The 23,702-nt window shown below is 38.8% G+C and overlaps 1 protein-coding gene across 3 annotated transcripts in view; it reads left to right on the top strand.

Annotated features, from left to right (window-relative positions):
* slc10a7 (solute carrier family 10 member 7) overlaps positions 1-23,299 on the top strand; it is a 183,403-nt gene extending 160,104 nt beyond the window's left edge. For all 3 annotated transcript variants that reach the window (XM_062980930.1, XM_062980929.1, XM_016994091.2), the window contains 3 exons: positions 1,236-1,309; positions 16,493-16,638; positions 19,584-23,299. In XM_062980930.1, coding sequence (XP_062837000.1) covers positions 1,236-1,309; positions 16,493-16,638; positions 19,584-19,628 — 265 coding nt within the window. In that variant the 3' untranslated portion in view covers positions 19,629-23,299. The remainder of the gene's footprint in view (positions 1-1,235; positions 1,310-16,492; positions 16,639-19,583) is intronic.
* Positions 23,300-23,702: the final 403 nt, after the last annotated feature.

The following is a 23,702-nucleotide window of genomic DNA, read 5'->3' as shown; positions in this document are numbered from 1 at the left end:
CAAAGTAGCCCATCTGATGAAGTTGCAAGAGTACTGTCTCAGCTTATCATGTAAACCTATCTAGGGATTGTGAGTGGGCAGGGAACAACAAGAAACAGTGACACCAGTTGTAGAGCCCAGTGGGAACTGAGATAGAAGCAGTATAGCTGAGAGGGGGCTTAGTGATGATGTATGTTGATGCCAGGAGAAGCCAACAGTGACATCATCTTGAAGGCCCATTAAAATCTGATTCCAGCCCTGTCTTTCTCTGTCCTACGAACTTCTCATTTGCCCTTCCAACATGCAATCACAGCACTTCCATGGTGCATGATTAGGAAACTTAATTGTGTGACTAAGCTGATTTGAACTGGGAACATACATCTGCTCAATGTAGGGCAGCAGTGCAACAGTCCGAAACACCACATTTCCTTTAGTCTAAAAATATTTTTTTCTAGTGTTATGAATGTCACATTAATGCACTATTTATAATTTGATTTTAAGAACGTTTACAGATTATTATTATTTTAATTGGTTTTAATGTGGAGACTTACATGTTTTTATAAGCATTCAGGGCTAAATCAACTTACGTTCCATTAGAAATTAGAATTTCAGTTTTCCTAATCAGAAGGCATACATAAATGGTGTTGCAATAATGGAGAAAAAAACCAAGAGACAGGCAGATAGATAATTTATTTGTCCGATTTATACACTTAGATAGACAGATAGATCATTTATTTATTTGTTTGTCTGTTGGATTTATACTCTCTCTCTCTCCCAGAATGGGATTCAGGTAAAAAGCAAAAGCTGTTGAGTGAATTACAGTCAGACCTTCATATTTTCTGGTATTATGGTGCAAGATCCCTGTGAAAGTGATAAACTGTGAATAAAAATGTTGCTTTTTTTTTTTTACTTGACAGATCATCTCTTTAGGAATTTCTGGGTCTTCCAGCATGATTCCGTAGTCAGCTTCTAGTATTTTACTGGAGACCTAAAGATTCCCAAAGAGGTTTTCTAATTTGATTTTCCATTATGATTTTATGCCCAGTGACTAGACTCCTAAAGTGAACCTTTTTATTAATCAAAATTGTGCAAAAGTCAATGTGTGTGTGTGTGTGGGGGGGGGGGGTATTATGTTTTGGAAACTTATCAAAATACAGTAGATACACATAGACTAAGTGTGGTACATAAAATGTTATGTTCGATCATTGAGGAAGAATGTTGTAGAGTTCTTTTACAATTCTTTTCATCTTTTCTAGGAAGAATTCCGGTTTTACACCAGCAGACACAGTGGCTATTATTTTCTGTTCTACACATAAATCTCTAACATTGGGTAAGTCTGCATGAGAGACTGTTTAATTCTTTCAGTCTGATTGCATTGCTCCTCATCCTTCACTTGTTTATGAGAGTGGTTTTCCGTTTCTGTTTCTCTTATCAGTTCAGCAATATCACAAGATGTAGTAAAAAAAAAAGTGTAGCATTAATATTACTATAGTCATGAGAACATTTTTGCAATGGGCAAGTAAATGTTTTTTAAGAGGGAGACAACACAGCCTTCTCCTTTGGGAATTTAGCAACTGTAATGCAGTGCCATTAATCTGTTCCTTCTTTAGAGAAAGCGATTTGATATTTTTCTTTGTTTTTGATGTTCTGTTTCTCTAATGTAATATTGATAAAGTTTGTGGTTCATTTCAGATTATGTTCTAAGTTATTACAACACAGTCAAACAGCAAAATTATGATAGCTCAAAACTATAACACACAAAACATTTACAACATAAAGAAAGAGATCAATAAAGACATCAGTGTTTTATCAAATATCAATGTATTTATCCCAAGAAGTCTCTGGACTCTATGTTTATTTTTTGTAGCCCACTATTCAAATATTTACTTAACTACTCAGTCAAAATTCACTTACAATAACACTTATTCTGGGAGATGTGTACAATACAGTGTGGGAACTGTTGGTGGCTTGCATATTGGAATGATGGGTGTATTTGATTAAGGCAGATATACCAACTCATTTGACTTTTCATTCAGATGTCAAAGAAGCTATCTCTATCTTCAGAATAGATCAAAGATGCTGAACTCTATCTTCAGAATAGATCTAGTGCCTTGGATAGTTCCTGAAAAGTAAGACTGAAAAACCAAGTGGATTCACTACCTTGCTAGCATGGTACCCACCAGCCATCGATGTCTAGGCTTGGGCATTGCAAACTCTACCACAAATTGACACAGGAGAAAAGTGTTGTTACTGCTATGCTTCCAATGAATACTACCTTCCACCCTCGAAGAGGAGACAGCCAGCTGCCATGAAAAGACCCTCTCTCATCCAGAAAGGAGGAGGAGGATAGTGGTGGTGGTAGCAACGTGACCAATAGATCACACAACTACAAGGGTGGAGAAATGATGGTTGATCAGGATCAAGTCAACCAAGCAGTGAATTTGGTTCAGGATTTGAATAGTTTTGATGGGGCTGTTGAAGATTCTGAATATATCTAAAGAAAGTCTAATTTAAAAACCAATATGGATTTGTTACCCCACTGACATTGGACTGGCGAGCCTCCACCAAAGTGAAAATGACAAAAGCTGAAGTGCCCACGATGCTTCTAGAAAACTTCTAGAAAGCCTGGTTCTGGGGCTTTATGAGTCAGAAGCTTTCTGAATGGCCATATCTGAGTCTTAAAAGCAAGGTACTGTAAGAAGTTAGAGGTGACTAGACAAATTGATTGTTAGGCACTTTTGCTCTTTCACATAACCCGCCTTTCAAGACTCAGATATGAGAATTCAGAAAGCTTCTGGTTCACACAGCATATGTATTTCTGCTGCTATCTCCACCTTTATCACCTCAAAATTATGCTGTCCAAACTTTTTTTCCTAGATACGTTGATATCATAGGGGGGAGTGGTTATCCAAAGTGTCATAGCCATCAAAGGTGCTAGGAGAGGCGTACATACGGGACTATTAGTGGAAGATGACTTGGTCAATCTTACTAGATCAGTTATCAAGTGAAAAGTGAAAGCCTAGGGGCCTTTGTTTTTGTTATTTAGCCCACCTGCTTTTCATAAAAGTTACTTATTTCTGTGAATGTATTTTATATATTCTGAGGTTTTAGGGAGGTTTCATATTAAAATGTATCAATAAATTGAAACTTTATTACATTGTATATAAGAACATACAATTTTCCTAAGTGTGACCAATGGTGGCATTTAGCCTTTTATATTCCAGTCACAAGCCAGAGAAATTCTGATATGCTTATATACACGCTGCCCATTTATCTTGTTCCACTCCAATTAGTTTCCTCCTCTTCACCACTTTCCAAAACTAAAATGTAAGCCCTATAAAATAAGGCAGAAAACTGCAGTTCAGAAATTACTCCAAAGATGTATAAATGACATTTTTGTGTTAGGCCTCTGGCAGCATCGAAGTGATGTTTCTGACTAAAGCCAGAAGTACTCATGAACAGTTTGTTCATCAACTGTAAGCTGCTCCTAAATCTTTCTCCCTGAGAAACCAGTGTGACTTTCGCTGTTGACTTCATAGAGAATGACAACTTGTCTGTTCTGTTATCCCACTGTAATTTACCTGAGCAGGTTTTAGGAGATGCAAGCGAGATCCCATTTAACACTTGTGCGTTTGAATATTTAAGGGCATCAGTGAACTTCAGGGCCTTCTTTTAAGTCCGCTGCGACAATATTTTTATCTGCCTTCAAAACTCCACCACCACTAAGCAAACAAGAGCACTTAGGGGCCTCCTGCAACAAAAGCTGTTTCACTTGGAGCTTAAACTGATTTTCCACATTCTGTCATGTGAAGCCTCCACAGGGTGCCTTGCGTCCATTCCCTGGGGAGAGCAGCACAGCACCAGCGGAGGAGGAGGAAAGATGACAGCTTTGAAGCTTTAGAAGTGGTAATAAGAGAGTCATGAGAAGACGCTTGTAAGGCACTTCTCCCTCTCCGTATTATGAAACCAACTAATTCCCACACGCAGCATGCTCAGGAGGCCATCTGCCACTTCCTTTGCTTGGATCCATGGAGAAGCTCTCACTCAACTTGGAGACAAACACGGTTCCCTCCCATATGTTGAGTTTTGCTCTGTGGACGGTCTAGTTGACATACCTGCATTTCCTCTCGGCTCATTGTAAGATGCAGACTGCTTTCTCTCATGCATATGTATGCTTGCACCTGAGCCTGGAAACGTTACTTTTGGACCACTGCTCCACAAATCCCCAAACCATGGGGAGTAGTGGGGATTATAGTCTGAAAAATAGCATTGCCAAGCTGAGTTTCCCCTTCTCTCCTTGTGTGTGCTTGTATACACACACATGTGCACACACGCGCACACACACACTTGTCAGATCTGTACTATTAATCATTTATTTTCACATATTTTGGTATTATTCATAGAAATTTTGCTTCTCTTTCAAATAGGAGTGTCTTACTTACTGCCTGTGAAATCACTTTAATTTGTAACTTCATTTGACTAGATAATTAGGGATATAAACTCTCTCTAGTGAAGATAAATGTCGCACCTGAGAGTCCCCTTAGGCATCTTTGCTCTTCATTCTCTCCCAGCCTTTTTCAACATACATGCACAGTACATGCAAGCACACGAAACGGAGACATTTGATTCATGGCTTTTATTAGCGTACTTGCCATTGATTGATTAGTACTTGGTATTAGTACTTCTTCTATTGATTGATTGCAGATGAAGTGACTATTTGACCTTTAATTATAAGCTTGGCTATTGAAAATGACATTGAGCTATGGCTTCACATAATCCATCTGGAAAGCCCAATGTGATGTCACTCCCTCCAGCTAATTCTGCAGGAAAAAGGGAAGCCCTGAGGAGGCGGTACATCTATCTGGATGGCTCATCTAGAGCAATACTGTAGTGTTTGTTGGCTATGTACACAAATGTTTGCATACTATCCCAGTCCATTGCAGGAATTAATTGAATGCACTGCAGAGAAGAAATTATATACTTCAGGTTTTCAGTTCCCAAAGGGTGCTGCAAAGTTGCCTGAAATTCATGGCACCAAAAAGCATTTTAGGCACTTTTAACTTACAATTAGCTTTACTATTCATCCAAATATTAGAAGCACAAATTAATTTTCCCTCCTCCCTCCACATCTTATTCCCTGTGGGTTTTGTCTTAAATTTTAGACTGTAAACCCGAGAACACAGAATGTCATTTTTCCTATAGTACAAGCTTCTGTGAAAGCCTTTTTGGCTAAAAGAGCAGGGCATAAATGCTTTAAACTGATACATATGTCAGGGTTTGTTTTTTTAAAGCTAATCTTGGAATACAGAACACAATCCTCTCTCCAGTCTCAAACCATAGCATTAACCCCTTTGAATTGGATTTACTTCTCCTTTTTGTAATCCATATTTTCTTGCAAAGTGTGGCTTTCTACCTATTATTTATGTAGTATATTTCCTCTACTCAGAAGCAGTTTAGTTTGTGGTAGCATGTCCAACCCTTTTGTGTCAATTTCCCCATACTTTCCCCTCATTCACTACTTGAAATGGCAGCTGGAGGTGTGGGTAAAGGAGTAGGCAGGTGTCCAAGTAACCACATTGCTGTGTTGCCACAATCTGCGTAACCATATAGCTCTATAGCTCCATGGTACAACCACACATATGCACCAGAGAAATGGAAAGAGATAACGAGACCAACTAATCCAGTCCTCTGCCATGCATAAAAATACAATCAAAGCATTCTCAACAAATGGCCATCTAGCCTCTGCTTAAACACCTCCAGAGAGGGAGGCTACACCACAGCCCAAGGCAGCATATTTCACAATCAAACATCTCTTACTGTCAGGAAATTCTTCCTAATGTTTAAGTGGAATCTGTTTTCCTACAAGAAAAAAATCTCTTTGGAAAATATATGTGCTCTGTTTAATCCAGTGGTTCCTAACCTTTTTTGACCAGGGACCACTTTGACCATGGACCACTCTCCAACGTTACTACCAAAAGGAATATGAATCAGTTTCTAATCAACTTTAGATTTGGTTTTGTTATTTATGCAATTCAGAAAATTGCATTGGATAGACCACATCAGCTCTAGTTTCTGATACAGGGCATATGCCATCCAGTAGTCACCATCTGCCCGCCCACAGAAAACCATATTTAATAATCTAGAATTGATGTGGTCTATCCAATGCAATTTTCTGAATTGTCACCCCAAATAATCCCAGGAACAGGCATAAAAACAAAGACACCAAGGCACTTCCGATTCCAGGCGCCATATGGAACAGCTCCGGTGGGTAGTCAGCCTCTCCCCTCCCAATATCCCCGTTGCCTCAGCACTATAAGAGGGTTTTGTGAGTCATTCTCGTTGCATTGGTATAGTAACAGTGAGGCCATATTTTAGTTCTTGGGGACCACTGATGGTCTACAGACCACAGGTTGGGAACCACTGATTTAATCAAAGGAAATAAAAAGAAGTGGTGAAATGGTCAAAGAGACTCCTCTGCTGTGGATGTAGCCTACCTAGATTTCAGTAAGGCCTTCGACAAAGTCCCCCACGACCTTCTGGCAAACAAACTAGTAAAATGTGGGCTAGACAAAACTACGGTTAGGTGGATCTGTAATTGGCTAAGCGAACGAACCCAAAGGGTGCTCACCAATGCGTCGTCTTCATCATGGAAAGAAGTGACAAGTGGAGTGCCGCAGGGCTCCGTCCTGGGCCCGGTTCTGTTCAACATCTTTATTAACGACTTAGACGAAGGGTTAGAAGGCACGATCATCAAGTTTGCAGACGACACAAAACTAGGAGGGATAGCTAACACTCCAGAAGACAGGAGCAGAATTCAAAACGATCTTGACAGACTAGAGAGATGGGCCGAAACTAACAAAATGAAGTTCAACAGGGACAAATGCAAGATACTTCACTTCGGCAGAAAAAATGGAAATCAAAGATACAGAATGGGGGACGCCTGGCTTGACAGCAGTGTGTGCGAAAAAGACCTTGGAGTCCTCGTGGACAACAAGTTAAACATGAGTCAACAATGTGATGCGGCAGCTAAAAAAGCCAACGGGATTCTGGCCTGCATCAATAGGGGTATAGCGTCTAGATCCAGAGAAGTCCTGCTCCCCCTCTATTCTGCCTTGGTCAGACCACACCTGGAATACTGTGTCCAATTCTGGGCACCACAGTTGAAGGGAGATATTGACAAGCTGGAAAGCGTCCAGAGGAGGGCGACTAAAATGATCAAAGGTCTGGAGAACAAGCCCTATGAGGAGCAGCTTAAAGAACTAGGCATGTTTAGCCTACAAAAGAGAAGGCTGAGAGGAGACATGATAGCCATGTACAAATATGTGAGGGGAAGTCATAGGGAGGAGGGAGCAAGCTTGTTTTCTGCTGCCCTGCAGACTAGGACACGGAACAATGGCTTCAAACTACAGGAAAGGAGATTCCACCTGAACATCAGGAAGAACTTCCTCACTGTGAGGGCTGTTTGGCAGTGGAACTCTCTCCCCCGGACTGTGGTGGAGGCTCCTTCTTTGGAGGCTTTTAAGCAGAGGCTGGATGGCCATCTATCGGGGGTGCTTTGAATGCAATTTCCTGCTTCTTAGCGGGGGTTGGAGTGGATGGCCCATGAGGTCTCTTCCAACTCTACTATTCTATGATTCTATGATTCTACTTCCGATCCAGTGCTAAAGAGCAGTTGATGTTTTGCCATCAAGAGGATTAAAGAGTAGGAATACACTGTCTTTCACTGCTCAGTTTGTGCACATAGGTGTTAATTCAGTAGCTGTATTAAATGACCTTCTTGCTCCAAGGTGCAAATCTATTCGAGGAGTAGCATTCCCACTGTGACTTCTTACTGACAGTTCTTACCCTGCTGGACTAATCACTATTATAACCACTACAGCAATGTAGGGTTGCAGAGAGTGACAAAGAATGCATCAATTGGGAAGATGTTTCAAAGTAAAGAAGCCATAGATGCATGATAAGGTGACTAGGATTAAGAGTGTATGATATTGGGCACGTTAATTGTTAGACCCGAAACAGAGGCACTCTCAATTAGACCTTTGATGCGGACAAGAAAACCAGTGCCGGAGTGTTTTCCTAACACTCTCAGTTCATCTCCACAGTCTGCTTGTAGTAGGTTTTGAATTAATATTTAGGAAGCTTGCCTGCAGCAGTACTAAAATGTGCATCAGAGAACAACAGTTGTTTACTGTGTTTGAACTGAAGAATCTCACCCAGGAGATCACATTCACTTGAAGTTTACATCTCTCAATCTCAACTTGCAAAAAGGGATCGATGAATAATAATTGTCATTTCAGAGTTGCTCCTCTCCAATTATTTATTTGGTTGTGTGTCTTCCCAGATGTACACTTAATTGGATCAGACACTAAAAACCAGAGTGCAGGTTTTCCCTGACAGCAGCATATTCATACCTCTTTATATATATCTCCCTTTAAAAAAATCCAGATGTAAAATGATAATGGCACAGGAGACTTTCCCACTTTCTCTTTTACCAGAAGCATAGTTAAAGTTAATTTGTCTACTTTAAAAATTGCATTATACCTAGCACACTGTTGATAGGTCACCTGTGGAGAATTCCCAGTTTGATCATAACTCAAGATTCCTTTATCCCAAGCTGGTATGTGCTACAGATATTTCCTACAAACAGACTGGAGAGCACTGAAGGTGTTTGAAAACATGTTGGTGCAATGCTGTGGTTAATGCAAGATGGAAGAGGAGGCCATCCCACATTTTGTTAGCAGACTTAAAACCACCCCACATCTTCTCAGTGGACATAAATCAGTCTGGATTTTCCTCTCTTCATTGATTTTTGAATATAATATCTATGCATGTCATTTTTCATGTTTCTGAGATGAGTTTCCAGCTTCCAACTTATGAAATAGTCGACATACTTTTAAAAATGATGCCATTAGAGAAGACCAAGTGTAAAGCAATCCTAGATCACTGCATATAAATTACAGATTGCCTAATGTAAAGACCAGGGTCTTTCTATGTTTGTGTGTATGTGTAATTGGAAACAACAGCTGGCCCCTCTAGATCAGTAGTTGTGAATTGGAGTGGGAAGGACCATTAGCCACCTGTAGTCCTGGCCGACCTTGACTCTGTAACTGAGAACCATTACTTAGATCAATTCACATTTTTGAATTCTAACTCCCAGAAGCTCCTGAAATATTCCAGTTAATTGAATCTGTGTGTTTTCCAGGCTGTATAGCCATGTTCCAGAAAAAAATGCTGTTTCTTTCAACATTTAACACCTTCATTTTCTAAAGTAATGTAAATTGCTCAAAATCCACTTGAGCTCTCTTTACATATGTTTTGTTATTCTTGAAGAATTAAAGCTGGAAGCCTTGTCATTTAAGTATGGTCCAAGTGGATCACTTTTGCTGTTGCTCAAGACTGTGGCCTTAGGTTTCCATACGCCAGATAACACCACATTCTTGGTGAATGTAATTACTGCTCGCAGATAAGTAAAGGCTTTATCAGGCCAAGATTTCCCTGCCTAGTCTCTCATTTTTTTAATATTACAAAGTGCCGATTGCTTTCTTAGTGATGAAGTAAAATACATGCTTGAGGTAGATGTAAGGGCTGCGTATATAATCCATATTAACTGAAATAGTCAGTCTAAGTAGTACTAAACCGTAATCACCTAATGCTTCAGAGATCCCAGTTTAGAGATCACTTTTTTACATTGCTTTTTTTACACTGCTTTTCAAGTCAATCTCATAGAGACTGATTCATTTTTTAATTCTTTGTTACTAATTGCTGGTACAACACAGTCAGGCAGGTGTAGGTGTTTTTTGAATTGGAGGTAAGCGTCTTCAGATGTTGGCATTAAATGTTTCATAGTTAGCATCTGGAGAGATTACTCTGGCTAGCCATTAAATATCATTTCCAAGCTGTGAAAGCCCATTTGGAAAAAATGCTCTTCTATATTTTCCTTATTTTTATTTACCAAGGAAGTGTTAGGTTATGTATTACGTTATGCACCTTTTCTGTGGTTATGTGAACATTGTCAACCAATGACCTGAGGGACTGACACCCATGTCAATCAAAAACATAAGAACAGTGTGTCTTCCCTTGTTTTTCCCAGGTGTTAAAATGGCCTTGCAGTTAGTCTGGGATTCGAAATTGTTACTGTTAGAGAACCTCTCTGTGGGCAAAAGACAGTCACAACTCTCATATGAAACCTTAAAAAAGAAAGGTCAAGAAAAACCTTTGAAAAAAGAAAAGGAAAGTGTATTCTTTTTGTTTCTTTAAAAACATCTATATCAGCAGAAGCAAAGTCAAAAAAGAAATTTGTTTTTCTTTTGCTGATTGTTTTGTATGAGAAGTAGCTTTTTACAATAGATTTTCAAGATGCAATAATGTTAAATTCCGGATTGATTGTAAGGTCTCCTCAATATAAGCCCACTTGTGATTTTTTTCCAAATTGCAATCTCGTTCAGGGTTTTATCTCAGGACATAATCCTTGTAGAAAAATTCAGGGTCCCTTCCAGAAGCATTCTTCCCCATTTTGAGCTTTCTTGTCAATAAAATGTGATAAAACATGTTTGTGTCATTATCGTGTGATACACATTATGGTGCTTTATGGCTTTTACCAAGTGTTGGAAATATTCATAATACAGCCAATATAATAGCATTGGTATTAATTCAACATTTTAATTTGGTAGTATTAATATACGTTATGTGTGAATGCTATAAAATTGTATTAATCAATATACTAGTGACATGTTACTTCTAAATGTTAAAAAAACAGAAATACCAAAAAAGGTATTACAGTGTTCCCTTACTACTTCGCGGTTCGCTTTTCGCGGATTCGCTGATATTGCGGTTTTTCAATAAACACTAAAAGAATATAATAAACTATTAAAATTATGGTTTTTCCTTCCTTCCTCTCTTCTTGCTTCCTAAGGAGAAGCCTAAGGAAGGAAGGAATGAGAAGCCGGAGGGAGAGAAAAGGAGGCTGAAGCAGCTTCGTGAGATTGTAAACAACACAGTCGGACAGCATCAGTGAGATTGTAAACAACACAAATATAGTGTCCCTACTTCAGAGATTTTCACTTTTCCCGGGTAGTACTGGAACGTAACCCCCGCGATAAGTCGGGGGGACACTGTATTCCATTATCTGGGGAGAGACCAAAAGGGGGCACTAGAAGGAGAAGAATAGTCCATTTTACAGGAGGGGGGAGTTGAAGGAGGAAAACCATTTCCCTTGTTTTCACTGGTTATGCCCCCCCCCCTTCTCATTTTATAAAGGAGAGTTGTTTCTACGACAGCTATAATGGGTGGCGGGAATAACCGGAAAATAGGAGGAAATGGTTTTACTTCGTCAAACCCCCTCCCTGCCTGTAAAATGGACTTGCTTACTTAGGTGATCCTTGGTTTGCCCCTGGAGGCAGACCCTCATTTCATTTCTATCAGTTTTGAGTATGTTTTAATGTATATTTTATGCTTATGGCTTTATGTCTTGTTTTAAAGGTATTTATCTGGGTTTATTTTATTGTATATTGCTGGACTTGGTCCCCATGTGAGCTGCCCCGATTCTCTTTGGGGAGATGAGGCAGGATATAAGAATAAAGTTGTTGTTGTTGTTGTTGTTACCTGATGAAGTAGAGTTATGTCTACAAAAACTTATGCTACCAACTCCTTCCTCTCAGTTAGTTTTAAAGCTGCTACAAGATCCTTTTCTGTGCTGATATTCCAGACTAACACAGCTATATCTTTGAATTCTGTACATATGTAAGGAAGGCTTGTCTTCTTCTACCTTGAAGCTGGAAAGTATACAGGAGTTAGGGACAAGCCCAGTATCATTCCAGAGCCTGGCAGTTTGAAAATAAAGGCAAGGTCAAGTATCCACACTGGCAATTGTGGCTCAAATGAACAATAATATCTTGCTGCAGAACAGAACTGTGCAAGTTGCATGCTTTTGTCACATTGCTTAGTACAGTGAACACAAAACAAAGCAGGGTGTAGCTGAAGGATAATGTTCTAACCTTCTCTTTCTTCCTTTCTTTCTTTGTAGTTCTAGTTTTCTAAATGGGTTGTGGCCCATTACAATCATGTACAATCCTGTCTATGCAAGAGACATTTTCCACTGCTACAAGTCTGGGATTATTGCAATTTAGATAGTCCAATGGATCTCTTCTTCTAGTGACAAAAATACAAGAGGCTGCAAGGAAATAACTTTTAGTGGGTTTACCTGCTTTTGTATAATCTTCCTCCTTATTATAAGAGAGAAAAAACCATGGCAAGCTATTATTCCACAGGAAGCTTTGCACAAACACCCTATGTTGTAGATAAAAAAAACTTTATCTCTTCCTCTTATGCTCAGTATATGTCTTTAAGTAAGATACATATGACTGTGCAGATAAAAGTAGTTTTGAGTGTGATTCAGTAATATAACACTTGATTCTAAGATAAACTGTTGATAAATATCTGCTTAGGGAAAAGAAATCTTAATATTGACATTAGTTAAGAATGGCATCTAGCAATAATTTGAGGAATCTGATTTGTATGAGGAAGAACAAATGTTTTGATATCCACAAAGAAAAGTTCTCTGCAAGCAGCAAGTGACACATGCTGCGGTGAGGAAAGTACAGAAATTCAGGGAGTATAACATATTAAATCAAGAGTGTGAATGGGGAGGGGGGAACCTGAGCTCTTGTTTTCACTGTTTTATCCTTTCCATCCTGGGTATTAGATAAAAGAAAACTCTTGGCTCCTTGCTAGAAAAAGAAAGCTCTTACTTGAAGTTCTTGCTTGGCAGATGTCAGTTGAAAGCTCTGCGATAGAATAGGCTGCAATGTCAAACTCTGTTGGGTAATTTTAGACAAATGTGTCATGTGTGACATGGAAATATGGCGTGCTGTACATTAGTGATTTCCCAAGTGTTTGGATCAGGTAGTAATGTGCTGAGAAAGTGCTCTTTATCTATCCTCGCTGTGTACTTGTACAACAGTGGGGAAATGCTTTTGGTAGAAATTACTTTAGTCAGAAAAAAGAATCCATTTACAATGTGTGCTTCCTAACATCTTTCAGACAATGCATTGTATTAAAGAGGCATTTTTGATTAATGTTTTATAAACATTTTTCAGCATGACAGCTTAAAGTCCCTGTAAAATTGCAAATGCGTGCAGAGTGCTCACTTCCATAAAGCCAAATGCCATCTCCTTAAGCCTGCTTGGATCCTGTCAACCATGGTGACACAGAATCGGTACCTTGGAGCATTAAAATGTATTTGCTTCATTTTCTGTGGCTGCAGCAATGGAAAGAGACCCAAATTTAAATGTCTTTGAAAATGCCTCTTATCTTCTATGGTTTTGATATATATAGTCCCCGCTCCCCACACTTCTCTTTTAAGCAAGACCCTAAGGAAGCAGTATGCTGAACTTCACTACACATGGTCACCTACTCTCTCTATCTATCTATCTATCTATCTATCTATCTATCTATCTATCTATATATATATATATTGTAGGTGACTATGTGTAGTGAAGTTCAGCATACTTCTTCCTTAGGGTCTTGCTTAGAAGGGAAGCGTGGGGAGCAATTGCAAGGGGAAAAAGTGGGGGACATATGTGTTACCTTGGGTACCATCAGAGGGGCTAATAGTTTTCCTTGGATGTAGCCTTAGTTGCAAGTAGATTAGCCTAACTTTTGGGCTACCCAAGATAGGACCTTGCAGTAGAAGTGGGATGTTAAATACAAGAAACTTGCTTTTTCTTAAACTGATTGAACTAAAGGGAACTACTAATGCTCTGAGCCAACTGTCTGTCATTGGTTGCTTGTCCATCGTCAATTCCCCTTCAAACTAAAAGGTCTAGTCCCCTTTTTTACATACCTCCTCTGGAGATAGCAAAGTGGACAAAGTGGACTAAGAGTTGTACTGAAGATCACAGCATGATCCTATGCTCTGTCTCTCTGAGCCCATGAATTAAAAAACAGCTGAAACATTGTTGAAGCCGCAGTTGAACTTCTTCATTCTCCATGCTTGTCTTCTGTTGAACCATCAGACTAGATGTGATTATACTGGAAATCCCGTTTGAACAGGAGGTCCAACTGCTTTCCCTAGAAAACTCTTAAAGCAGCCCTTAAAAACAGATAATGACACATGTATGGCTGATCTAGTGAAACAACATGATCCATTTTCTAAAATTCAGTCTTTTCAAAAGTGTTCTTGTGTGTTTCAATTAGATAATAGTAAAGGTAAAGGTTTTCCCCTGACATTAAGTCTAGTTGTGTCTAACTATGGGGGTTGGTGCTCATCTCCATTTCTAAGCCAAAGAGCTGGCATTGTCCGTAGACACCTCCAAGATCATGTGGTTGCCATGACTGCATGGAGCGCCGTTATCTTCCCGCCAGAGCAATACCTATTGATCTACTCACAGTTGCATATTTTCGAACTGCTAGGTTGGCAGAAGCTAGGGCTAACAGCAGGAGCTCACCCTGCTCCTCCGATTCGAACTGCTGACCTTTCAGTCAGCAAGTTCAGCAGCTCAGAGGTTTAATGGGCTGCACCACCGGAGGCTCCTCAATTAGTTATACACTGTGCAAATTTATACTGAGCACATTTAATGTTGGTGTTCCTATCATGTGCCTTTACATCAGATGTGTGCATTTTAAGTTATAACAAAACTGGACAGAAAAAACAAAGATAACCATATCCTTTTTGCTTAGCATCTTATTTCCTGCCCATTTTAAGGATTTAATTTTATTTTCTGTGCTTTCCTATTTTGGCTATCATGACATTTGTTTTTGTCACTGCTGTTTGAATCATAGATCATGTTCCAGAGTTATATTAACAAAAACTGTGGGGTGAAATATCCAGGAGGAGCTTTTCAAACACTCCCATATCATCTCCTGGATGAAAGCCAGCAGAATCAAAAGCACATACAAATATTTGGGTTATTTCTCAAGTAACATCATTCTCCTGATTCCAAGCTTTTTAAATTTACAAGCCAGTCAGTTGAAAGGATTGTAAATACATGGTGCCTGATTTTAAAGAGTTTCATAATTTTTTATTTTTTTAAAAACCACTGAATTAAATTAAAAGATGCTTTCAGAAACCGCAATATTACAGAAAATTGGATCAAGATGATGTATAGGTGGTACATTACACCCCAAAAATTGGCGAAAATGTACCCAAAACTGAGTGACAAATGTTGGAAATGCGAAGAAAAAACGGGGACATTTATACACATGTGGTGGAACTGCAGAATGGCTAAGAAATATTGGTCAGAGATTCATGAAGAGACACAGAAAATCTTAAAGGTAAAAATTCGATTGAAGCCAGAATACTACTTGCTGGGTATAATCGATGATAAAATGGCTGAAAACAAAGAGAAACTCTTTCACTTCCTATCAACGGCGGCCAGGATCAATTATGCCAAGGTGTGGAGATCAAAGGAGAAACCAACAATAGATCAATGGATTTTGAAGATAATGGATATTATGAACATGGACGTACTGACTCAAACACTAAAACACTTCCAAGGAATGAAATGCAAACAGACTGGTCATCATTAAAGAAATATATGTTGCAAAGGAAAATGAAAATGATAATAACGATCTAGAAGAGAAAGTAAGAATGATATAAAGCAAGGTCTAGACAAGAGTAGGGGATGCCACAGTGAATATTAATGATGCGAAAAGTATAGACCGCAAAGGAGGAGATTGGAAGTTGACGAAACCCCTCACCCCCCCCCCCGGTTCCCCGTACCCCATTATCCCTGGAAACAGACACATAGTATAGAGTAGATAGACCCATAGAGTTGTTCTATCCTTTCCTACTTTCCTATCCCTACGATTGTTCCCCCACTTTTTAATGTATTTTTTTTTTTTTTGAAAAGAGGTTTCACAATAAAAATTTACTTGAATAGAAACCGCAATATTACAGTATACCTTCCTTCTTGGCTCTGCTGAAGAATGGTTCAGAAAAAGCGTTTTGTACATTATTAAACTGACAGCAGTGATTGATGATTGACGTATAGCAAAACTTTGCTAACATTCTTCTCTTACCAAATTGATTGCAATCCATTCTTTATCAGCCCAGAAATGTAAGAATATTTTACTGAGAGAAGCCAATGTAACATAAATGTGTGGATTGTAAATAGCAGTAGAGGTCATAAGTAATTTGGCACAAAGGTAATTCATAGCAAGTATTGGAAGAAACTATATTGCCCTGCAGTGGTCATTTAGTGGTGTACATATTTGCATTGAGTCCCAAAGGATGGGTAATAATTTGTATTGTATATGGGATCTCTATAGTATTCTTGGTTTCACCTCTTTTCTTCAGAGTGGCATTATCGTGTACTCAGTCGTGTTCTTCTGTCTCTTACAAGATACTACTATGTCTTCTATCCTTGTGAACTGCCTTTTGGTAAGAAGAGGGCGGGAAGGTCTTTTTCTTTGAAATCCTAGTGAAATGTTTAAAAAAGTAAAATGCTTCCCTGTGACCCTCATCACAGAAAACGCATCAAAGCATTCTTAAATTTAGCTGTCTTTTTGTCCACAGGAATACCAATGCTGAAGATCGTCTTTGAAGGCTATGAACACCTATCCTTAATTTCTGTCCCTTTACTCATCTATCACCCGGCTCAGATCCTCCTAGGCAGCGTCTTAGTGCCGACAATAAAATCCTGGATGATTTCTAGACAAAAGGTAAGAATTGGTGACAATAAGGGCAAATTATTTGGACTGCAGTTCGGCATCAGCCCTCATCGGCATGACCAGCATTTAGGAATGATAGGAGTTGAATCCAAAAATTCTGAAGAGCCTCAAGTTTGAGAAGGCTGGGTTACAGTGTCAAAATTAACCCTATTGTCATACCAATCTATAGAGTGGGAAATCAGGCTTGGTTTTGAAAAAATGTGACCCTGAGAGATTCACAACATTCTGATGTATTTCCCCATTGTTATCTTGCATTGCTTAACATGAGCATAAGTTGATAAAGTAATTTGAAGATTAAAGTGTGTGTTTTTCCACAGCATAGATAAGGGCAGTTCCCAAAGACTTGAAGGCGGTGGGATTGGGGGGGGGGGGGCTTTTCTGGGTCAATTTTCCTGAGAGATGATAGAGTCTTCTTGGTTTTACTAATTTCCAGCTTAGTTGTAGCTAAAAGATATTTAATTAAAATACTGTAACAATGGGATAACATCACAAGTGTCTCCCATTCATTCCAGAGATAAATATGCATATGCATGAGATGTAATGATCCATCCACTTGTTTGACAGCTCAAATGGTATTTCCCAAGACACAACTTTGTGAGTCCAACCAGGGAGCCCAAAAATCTTCTCCAGTGGGAATCTCCCCTGCCAACGCTCGTTTCACCCATCTTTTCATTCACCCAGGCAGGAAAGTTTCAGAATATCCAATGTGAATTGTTTTATTCCCTCCCCGCAAACAGTAGGGGGTCTGCTTCTTTTCTCTGAATGTACCCATGATTGGTCTCCAATCACGGCTTTTTGAGCTTAATCAGTCTATTGTGTCTGGCAGGTTTATTTTGATCATTTGTCATTTTGCCATGCAAATCTTCTTCTTCTGGTCTTCTAGGTTACCTTCCCAAGCATATTTTTTCTAATTATATGAGAATATTATTATTTTTGTAAATCAGGAAGATTTTGTTGTTGTTTTTCAGGACCAATAATTACAATAGATTTTGATGTCATGCCTGAATAATGGTCTCCTGCTTTGAAAGTAAACATGTCATCTTCACCTTGATGTTTATTTTCTATCAGCACTTGGCTTCGTTTTGGCATTTCTCTCATGGTGGAAAACTGTTATCCAGGCACTGCACTCAGCTCCACTGACATCCTTCCTTAATTATGATATCAATATATGATCGCTTCATGAAGCTGGATTTAAATATTTAGAGGTTCATCAAGAAGAGGCAAGGAGTGCAGCAGAAAATGACACACACCGAAATAAAAGATATTATTTGCCAAACAGCATCTGAAAATTTTAAGTTAATTCCTAATATAAGTAAAATTAAACCCAAGGCAGAAAGGTAGCAAAGGCCATTTTGCAGTTTTTGCTTGAGTGATGTTGTCTGTTGTAGTTAATCAGTCTGCTTGACTTCCATCCAAGAATCTGTATTGCCAGATATTTTTAAAAAGGAAATGGACATTACACATTATATATATAGTTTATCTTGCTTTGCAATGCATTGAGGATTGAGATAAGCATATGAACTTTTCATTAGTATCAGAAGTTGTAGAAATCTCAAAACATGAAGGCAATAATAACTTTTCCTTTTCTTTGCACATGGTTTCGATTGCTGCAGTTTTGCTTTTGCTGTTTTAACAAGAAACTAACAGAAATTTGCACTAGTCAAGACCCATCCAACTACCCTTTGATAAGACTTTGCAGTGACATTGGAGTTACCAAAGCTCAGTAAGCAAACAAAGAAGGGGACATTTTAAAGACAATGTGTTTTAACAAAAGAGAACTGCTATCTTTCCATTTGCAAGAAGACTCTTTCTCTACCTGTATTGCCTTATTGGCGCTACACTGGAGAGAAGCTATGCCTGCCTTAGATATCCTGTGAGCCAGTCTCTTGTATTCTCCAGAAAGGAACCAAGATGTGCCCCTAAAGTATTTGTAATGGAAAATGATAATCCAGGACTTCTTTTCCTCTAGAAAAGTACAGCAGGCAGTTTCTAGTTGTACCTAAATATTACTAGACCTTTGGTATCCACGTTATATCAGATGTGTAATTCAATTTCCTGATTTTGGGAATTCCTGCGAGTAATAGTGGAGCTCAGTCAATGGCAGAAAAAAAGCAATTCCATGTCTCTGAGTATAGGAGCATGAGAAAAGATCAAAATCATATGTTGCAGCACAGGTTGGGAGTTATGCTCTAAAAGTAACTTTTCCAAGCACTATGAAGCAGTGATGTGAACACTGGAAGAAGCCAAAAAAAAACTTTGTAAAGGTTCACACATTGCAGTCCACATATATGTGCATATGTTGATTTATGTATTTACAGTGAACATTATATTCTTCCTAGACTTTGGGTGGATAAGAGAAACCATGAATAATATCGAAATGAAAGGTGTATGATCTCAAAATAATAACAATAACAACAACAACAACAATAACAACAACAACACACATTATTTATATTCTGCTTTATCTCCCTGGAGGGACTCAGAGTGGATTTCAGTTTTACATATATAAGGCAAACATTCTGTGTTTTTTTACACAGTGAACAACAACATACAATACACAGATCAGGAGTAAAGGCCTTCCCCTTTCCATCTCCAGCATCTCGAGGCAATGCTCAACACTGGCCATGGGGAGGTGCTCTTGTTCCATTTTTCCATGCTGAGGGGTCTGTTGTCCATAGACTTTCTCAGATCGTTGCCAACATATAGAAACATACTGGAGGGCCTAGAAAATGCCTTGTCAAATGTGAATAAGTGAAATCATGGATACTGATATCATGCTGTATTCCAGGGTATTTCAGCATCAAAATGTGTGGCCAAAGCAGGAGTTTCTCACAACTGCCTTAGGAAGCTTTTCAACACTTGAAAGCAACAACTTTAAAAGTAAATAATGTTTAGTCCTGCCTTTATAATGATGATGTTCTTTTTAATGTTTGCAGGCACTGAAATTAACAAAGCAACCCAAGGCGCCCGTGAAGGTATAACAATAGAAGAGGTCCAGTGAATGTATATATGTACTATTTTGTACATACACACAGAGACAATTTGGAAGATGGGCATATACGAATGTCACTTCAGCACTTAACATTATTTTTATAAACACAAATATATTTAAAATATCTATGAAAGTGCCTTAAAATATATTTGACAAAAACATGGATTCCAAAATCAGATGGCTGGTTACAATAAGAGGTTGCACACAACTGGGTGTGTGTGTGTGTGAGAGAGAGAGAAAAACTATTTTGATCTTTCTTCCTAACTGAGTAGTGAAAGACGTATTTGACAAAAAGTCTTTCCAAAATCAGATAGCTGGTTACAATAAGAGGTTGCACACAACTGGGTTTGTGTGAGAGATACTATTTTGATTTTTCTTCCTGACTGTGTAGTGAAAGACTGGAGCTTCTGTCACCACCTCAGAGACATTGAGTGCAATTCCACCAAGTGTTTTTCTTGCATCCGCCCCATGGAACCAAGCAAAGACTGGACAGGGGTTGTGCTTTGTGCCGGAGCGTGCAAACCATTCACACACACGTGTGTTGGTCCCAGACCAAACAAACCGAGGACTATTCTCTTCCGATTTGTTACAGGAAAGCAGTTCCTGAAGTTCCAGTCAAGACTAGCTTGAATTTCTGTGTGATTCCATAACCCTCCCAACCCGTATGATTGTGACATGCCTTTTTCTTCTGAGTTTGTGTACACTCAGCATGGGGCCATCCTTTGGAAAGGAATTGAAAAGCATAAATTATTTGCATTTGTTGACACAGTTGTCTAGACATTCCTTCAAAGCTAACTGTTTCTTAAGACAATTCTCTCAGCTCCATTTTTATGATATTGTGGCATTGTACGTCTTAAATGCGCCATAGGTTCAAAGAGACGGATGCTTAAGGTAGTGCTTAGGGCAGTAAGGAGAAATCTGTGATCTGAAAGCACTGCTATAGGGGTATTTTAAATATATATTATTATCATTGTTACCTTAAATCTGAGTAAAACGTTATCCCCCTTTTCCCAAAGTGCAGTATTCCGTGCTCTCTAGCGAAAGAAGACTATTTGTTATTGCCATTAGAAGAACCATTTCCAGAATTTAAAAACCCTGTTGTTCATCGCCCAAACAAAAGCTAGAGAGGGTGGATAATATTGACATTTTTGTGACTAGTACAAATATCTATATTCTAAAGCGAAGCACATTTGTGAAGGACAAATGTTTCTGGTTAATTTAACAATCAGGTATATCTTGTGGGGAAATTTTTGAAAAGGGATTGATTTTCTTTACATGTTTATAAGAGGGATGAAGAAATGACTAGTGTCATAATGAATTTAGAGGAGGAAAACAGGGCAAAGGGATTGCATTTACTACTTCAGTAATCAGTATGCCTTATTTTTAAGAAGTTGCTATTAAGCTAAACAAGAAGGCAAGAAGCAAATGGACAGATACGACCTCAGCAGTATGATGTCAGTCACCAATTCTTTGTGCATTTGGGAGCTGAGGCCAAGATGTTGTATGTCAAATCGCACATGCAACAGACAATAATAATGTAGCGGGCAGACACTTTCACTGCTCCAACATCAATATATCCACAATCTGGTGCAAGCAGAAGAGCCTTACTGTACCACAATGGCATCTCCCCTACCTGCTGCATGCCTATGACCCAGATTTCACCAGAGGAGAAAGTAGTGGCAATGTGGTATACTGTATACCTCCTAATCCAAGGGCAGCTGTCTATAGAGTAGGCATAGACAAACTTTGGCCCTCCAGGAGTTTTGGACTGAAGTCCAAAACACCTGGAGGGCCAAAGTTTGCCCATGCCTGCTATAGAGTCTGTTACTTTTTCAATGCCTAGGCACTGGCAATTTTTAAGCTCCCCCTGTAATAGTGCCTTGACTTCAAGGATCCCGCTGAAGGAATATCCAGTTCTACATAGATCTAATTTCCCACAGGAGTCTTAACCACACCACCAAGATTTTTTGAACTGCCAGGAATGAACAGGATCTTGGTCTCAGAATTCCACCCCATCCAGAAGGTGCTCCGTGGCCAATTCCATTGAGGTGTGTGGGGAGGCTTGCTTTAACAAGAGCGCATGTGTGCACTTGACTGTACGTGGAGTTCGGGGAATAACAGCATTGATTTTAACATGGTCACCTCTGTCCATTTCAGCGGAAAGAAAGAACATGTTCTTGGGGACTGGCATTCAGCTTTAATGTTGATTCTTAACTGTACACACAAGTTGAAAGGCGTTCCGCTCCCCCTTCCCTCGCAGTTTAATCATGCTTTATTGGGATTAGCTGTCCTGTTCAGATAATTTTATTTGGTGCCAAGCTGAGGTGCCTTATGTTAGCAACAAATTGGTATCAAATGGTCTCGTACTGATGTCAAAATGATAGACCGCTTTTGTAAAGTAAAGAGATTAGCCCTGAATGATCATGGTACACAATCTGGTAACATGGTAAGCACCCATTAACAGGAATTAAGGTCAGTGAAGTTTAACATGCAACAAAAAGCCTAGTACATTCCTCCAATTAGGTTGCCTCAATCATGTATAGGTGCAAATAGCCCATAATTGTAGAACAGTTTTGTCACATAAGGGTTTTTTGTTTTGTTTTTTAAACAACAATAGTAAAGTGCATAAAGATGCAGCCCAAACAATCCACAACGAGGATCGTCTGTTTAAGTGGATAAATATGTTTTTGCATGTAAATAACAAATTCATTTGATTTACTCTTGGTAGCTCATTATATAACACTTGACTCATTGATTTAAAAATATGGGCAGGCAGAAAGAAAGAAACAGCTTATGTTTCTGTTTTATTTACATGTATCCTTTTCTGAGCCTCTAAAATACACTTAATTAATGACGAAATCTTCTGGACATACGTAAGTAGAGGGGAAAATATCAAACCTAAGAGGTTCATGATTGGAAATTTGCAAACAGATTGTAACATATGGTGAATTTATCTTGTGGCAAGTTCTGAGGAAGGGATTTGTGGAAAGTGAAAATCTGATCAACCTTTCTTAGCTGTTACACATGAGACATTCCTGGTCAATGGGTCCCTATTGCTGCTAAGCATCTATCCATTTTTTCTGTTCTGTCATTTGAGTCAAGGCTGCTCTTCAACAGTCACTACACTGCTACAGTTCCAACAGATCTACCTCGAATTACTTCAATGCCATCAGCTCATTATTCTAAATTATGAATATTTGTTTCAATCATTTCATTGATATTTTATTGTATTTAAGACTGATCTGGGAAGTAACACTGGGCTATCATGGCTTCTGGATCGTGAAAGCCTGAAAAGTGTTTCATTTCTGTCGCTTTTTGTTTAAATGAATGTTGGATTAATTGTTCTGAATGATGGGGGAATGGGGTAAAATGAAACAGAAGGACATTTTCTTCGATTCATACTTAGTAAAACTTAATTGTTCATATCCAAAATGTTACATGTCATGTTTAAACACTGTTAAGTTGTTTATTTCATGCCTTCAACTATAAAAGGAACTCACTGGGTGTTAGTTACAAAAGAGATAATAGGCTAATTTATGCTGCAATTTATTTTTGTAACATGGATCTTTCCTCCTCTTTTTTGGGGTAAAGTTTTCTTTTGGGTTTTTTAAAAGCTTATATAAACGTTTTTAAAAAATAAAAACAACTGATTGAAAGCCATTTGTTTGTTTTCTTGTTGATTTGAACAACTAAGAAAGCTAAATACATAGGAAGATATATTTACCTTATTACCATTCACTCCAAGGTTGCTTTGTTAAGACTATCCCGGGCTCTCAAACTTAAGACTTGAGGAATGAATCCTAGCCATGTCAGTAAGCTCAATACATTCATTTTCAACCACAATTTTAGGCAATGCTATTCAAATTAGCAACAATTTAATAGAGCAGGAAATAATTTTGTGTGTGTGTGTCTGTCTGGAGCAACTTGAGAAACTGCAAGTTGTTTCTGGTGTGTGAGAATTGGCCATCTGAAAGGACGTTGCCCAGGGGACGCCTGGATGTTTTACCATCCTCTGGGAGGTTTCTCTCATGTCTCCGCATGGGAAGCTGGAGCTGACAGACGG

The sequence above is a fragment of the Anolis carolinensis genome, chromosome 5 (assembly GCF_035594765.1).
Source record: "Anolis carolinensis isolate JA03-04 chromosome 5, rAnoCar3.1.pri, whole genome shotgun sequence".
In the NCBI taxonomy this organism is placed as follows: domain Eukaryota; kingdom Metazoa; phylum Chordata; class Lepidosauria; order Squamata; family Dactyloidae; genus Anolis; species Anolis carolinensis.
Note: the sequence above shows the minus strand (reverse complement) of the source record. Positions and strands in the feature narration are given on the sequence as shown.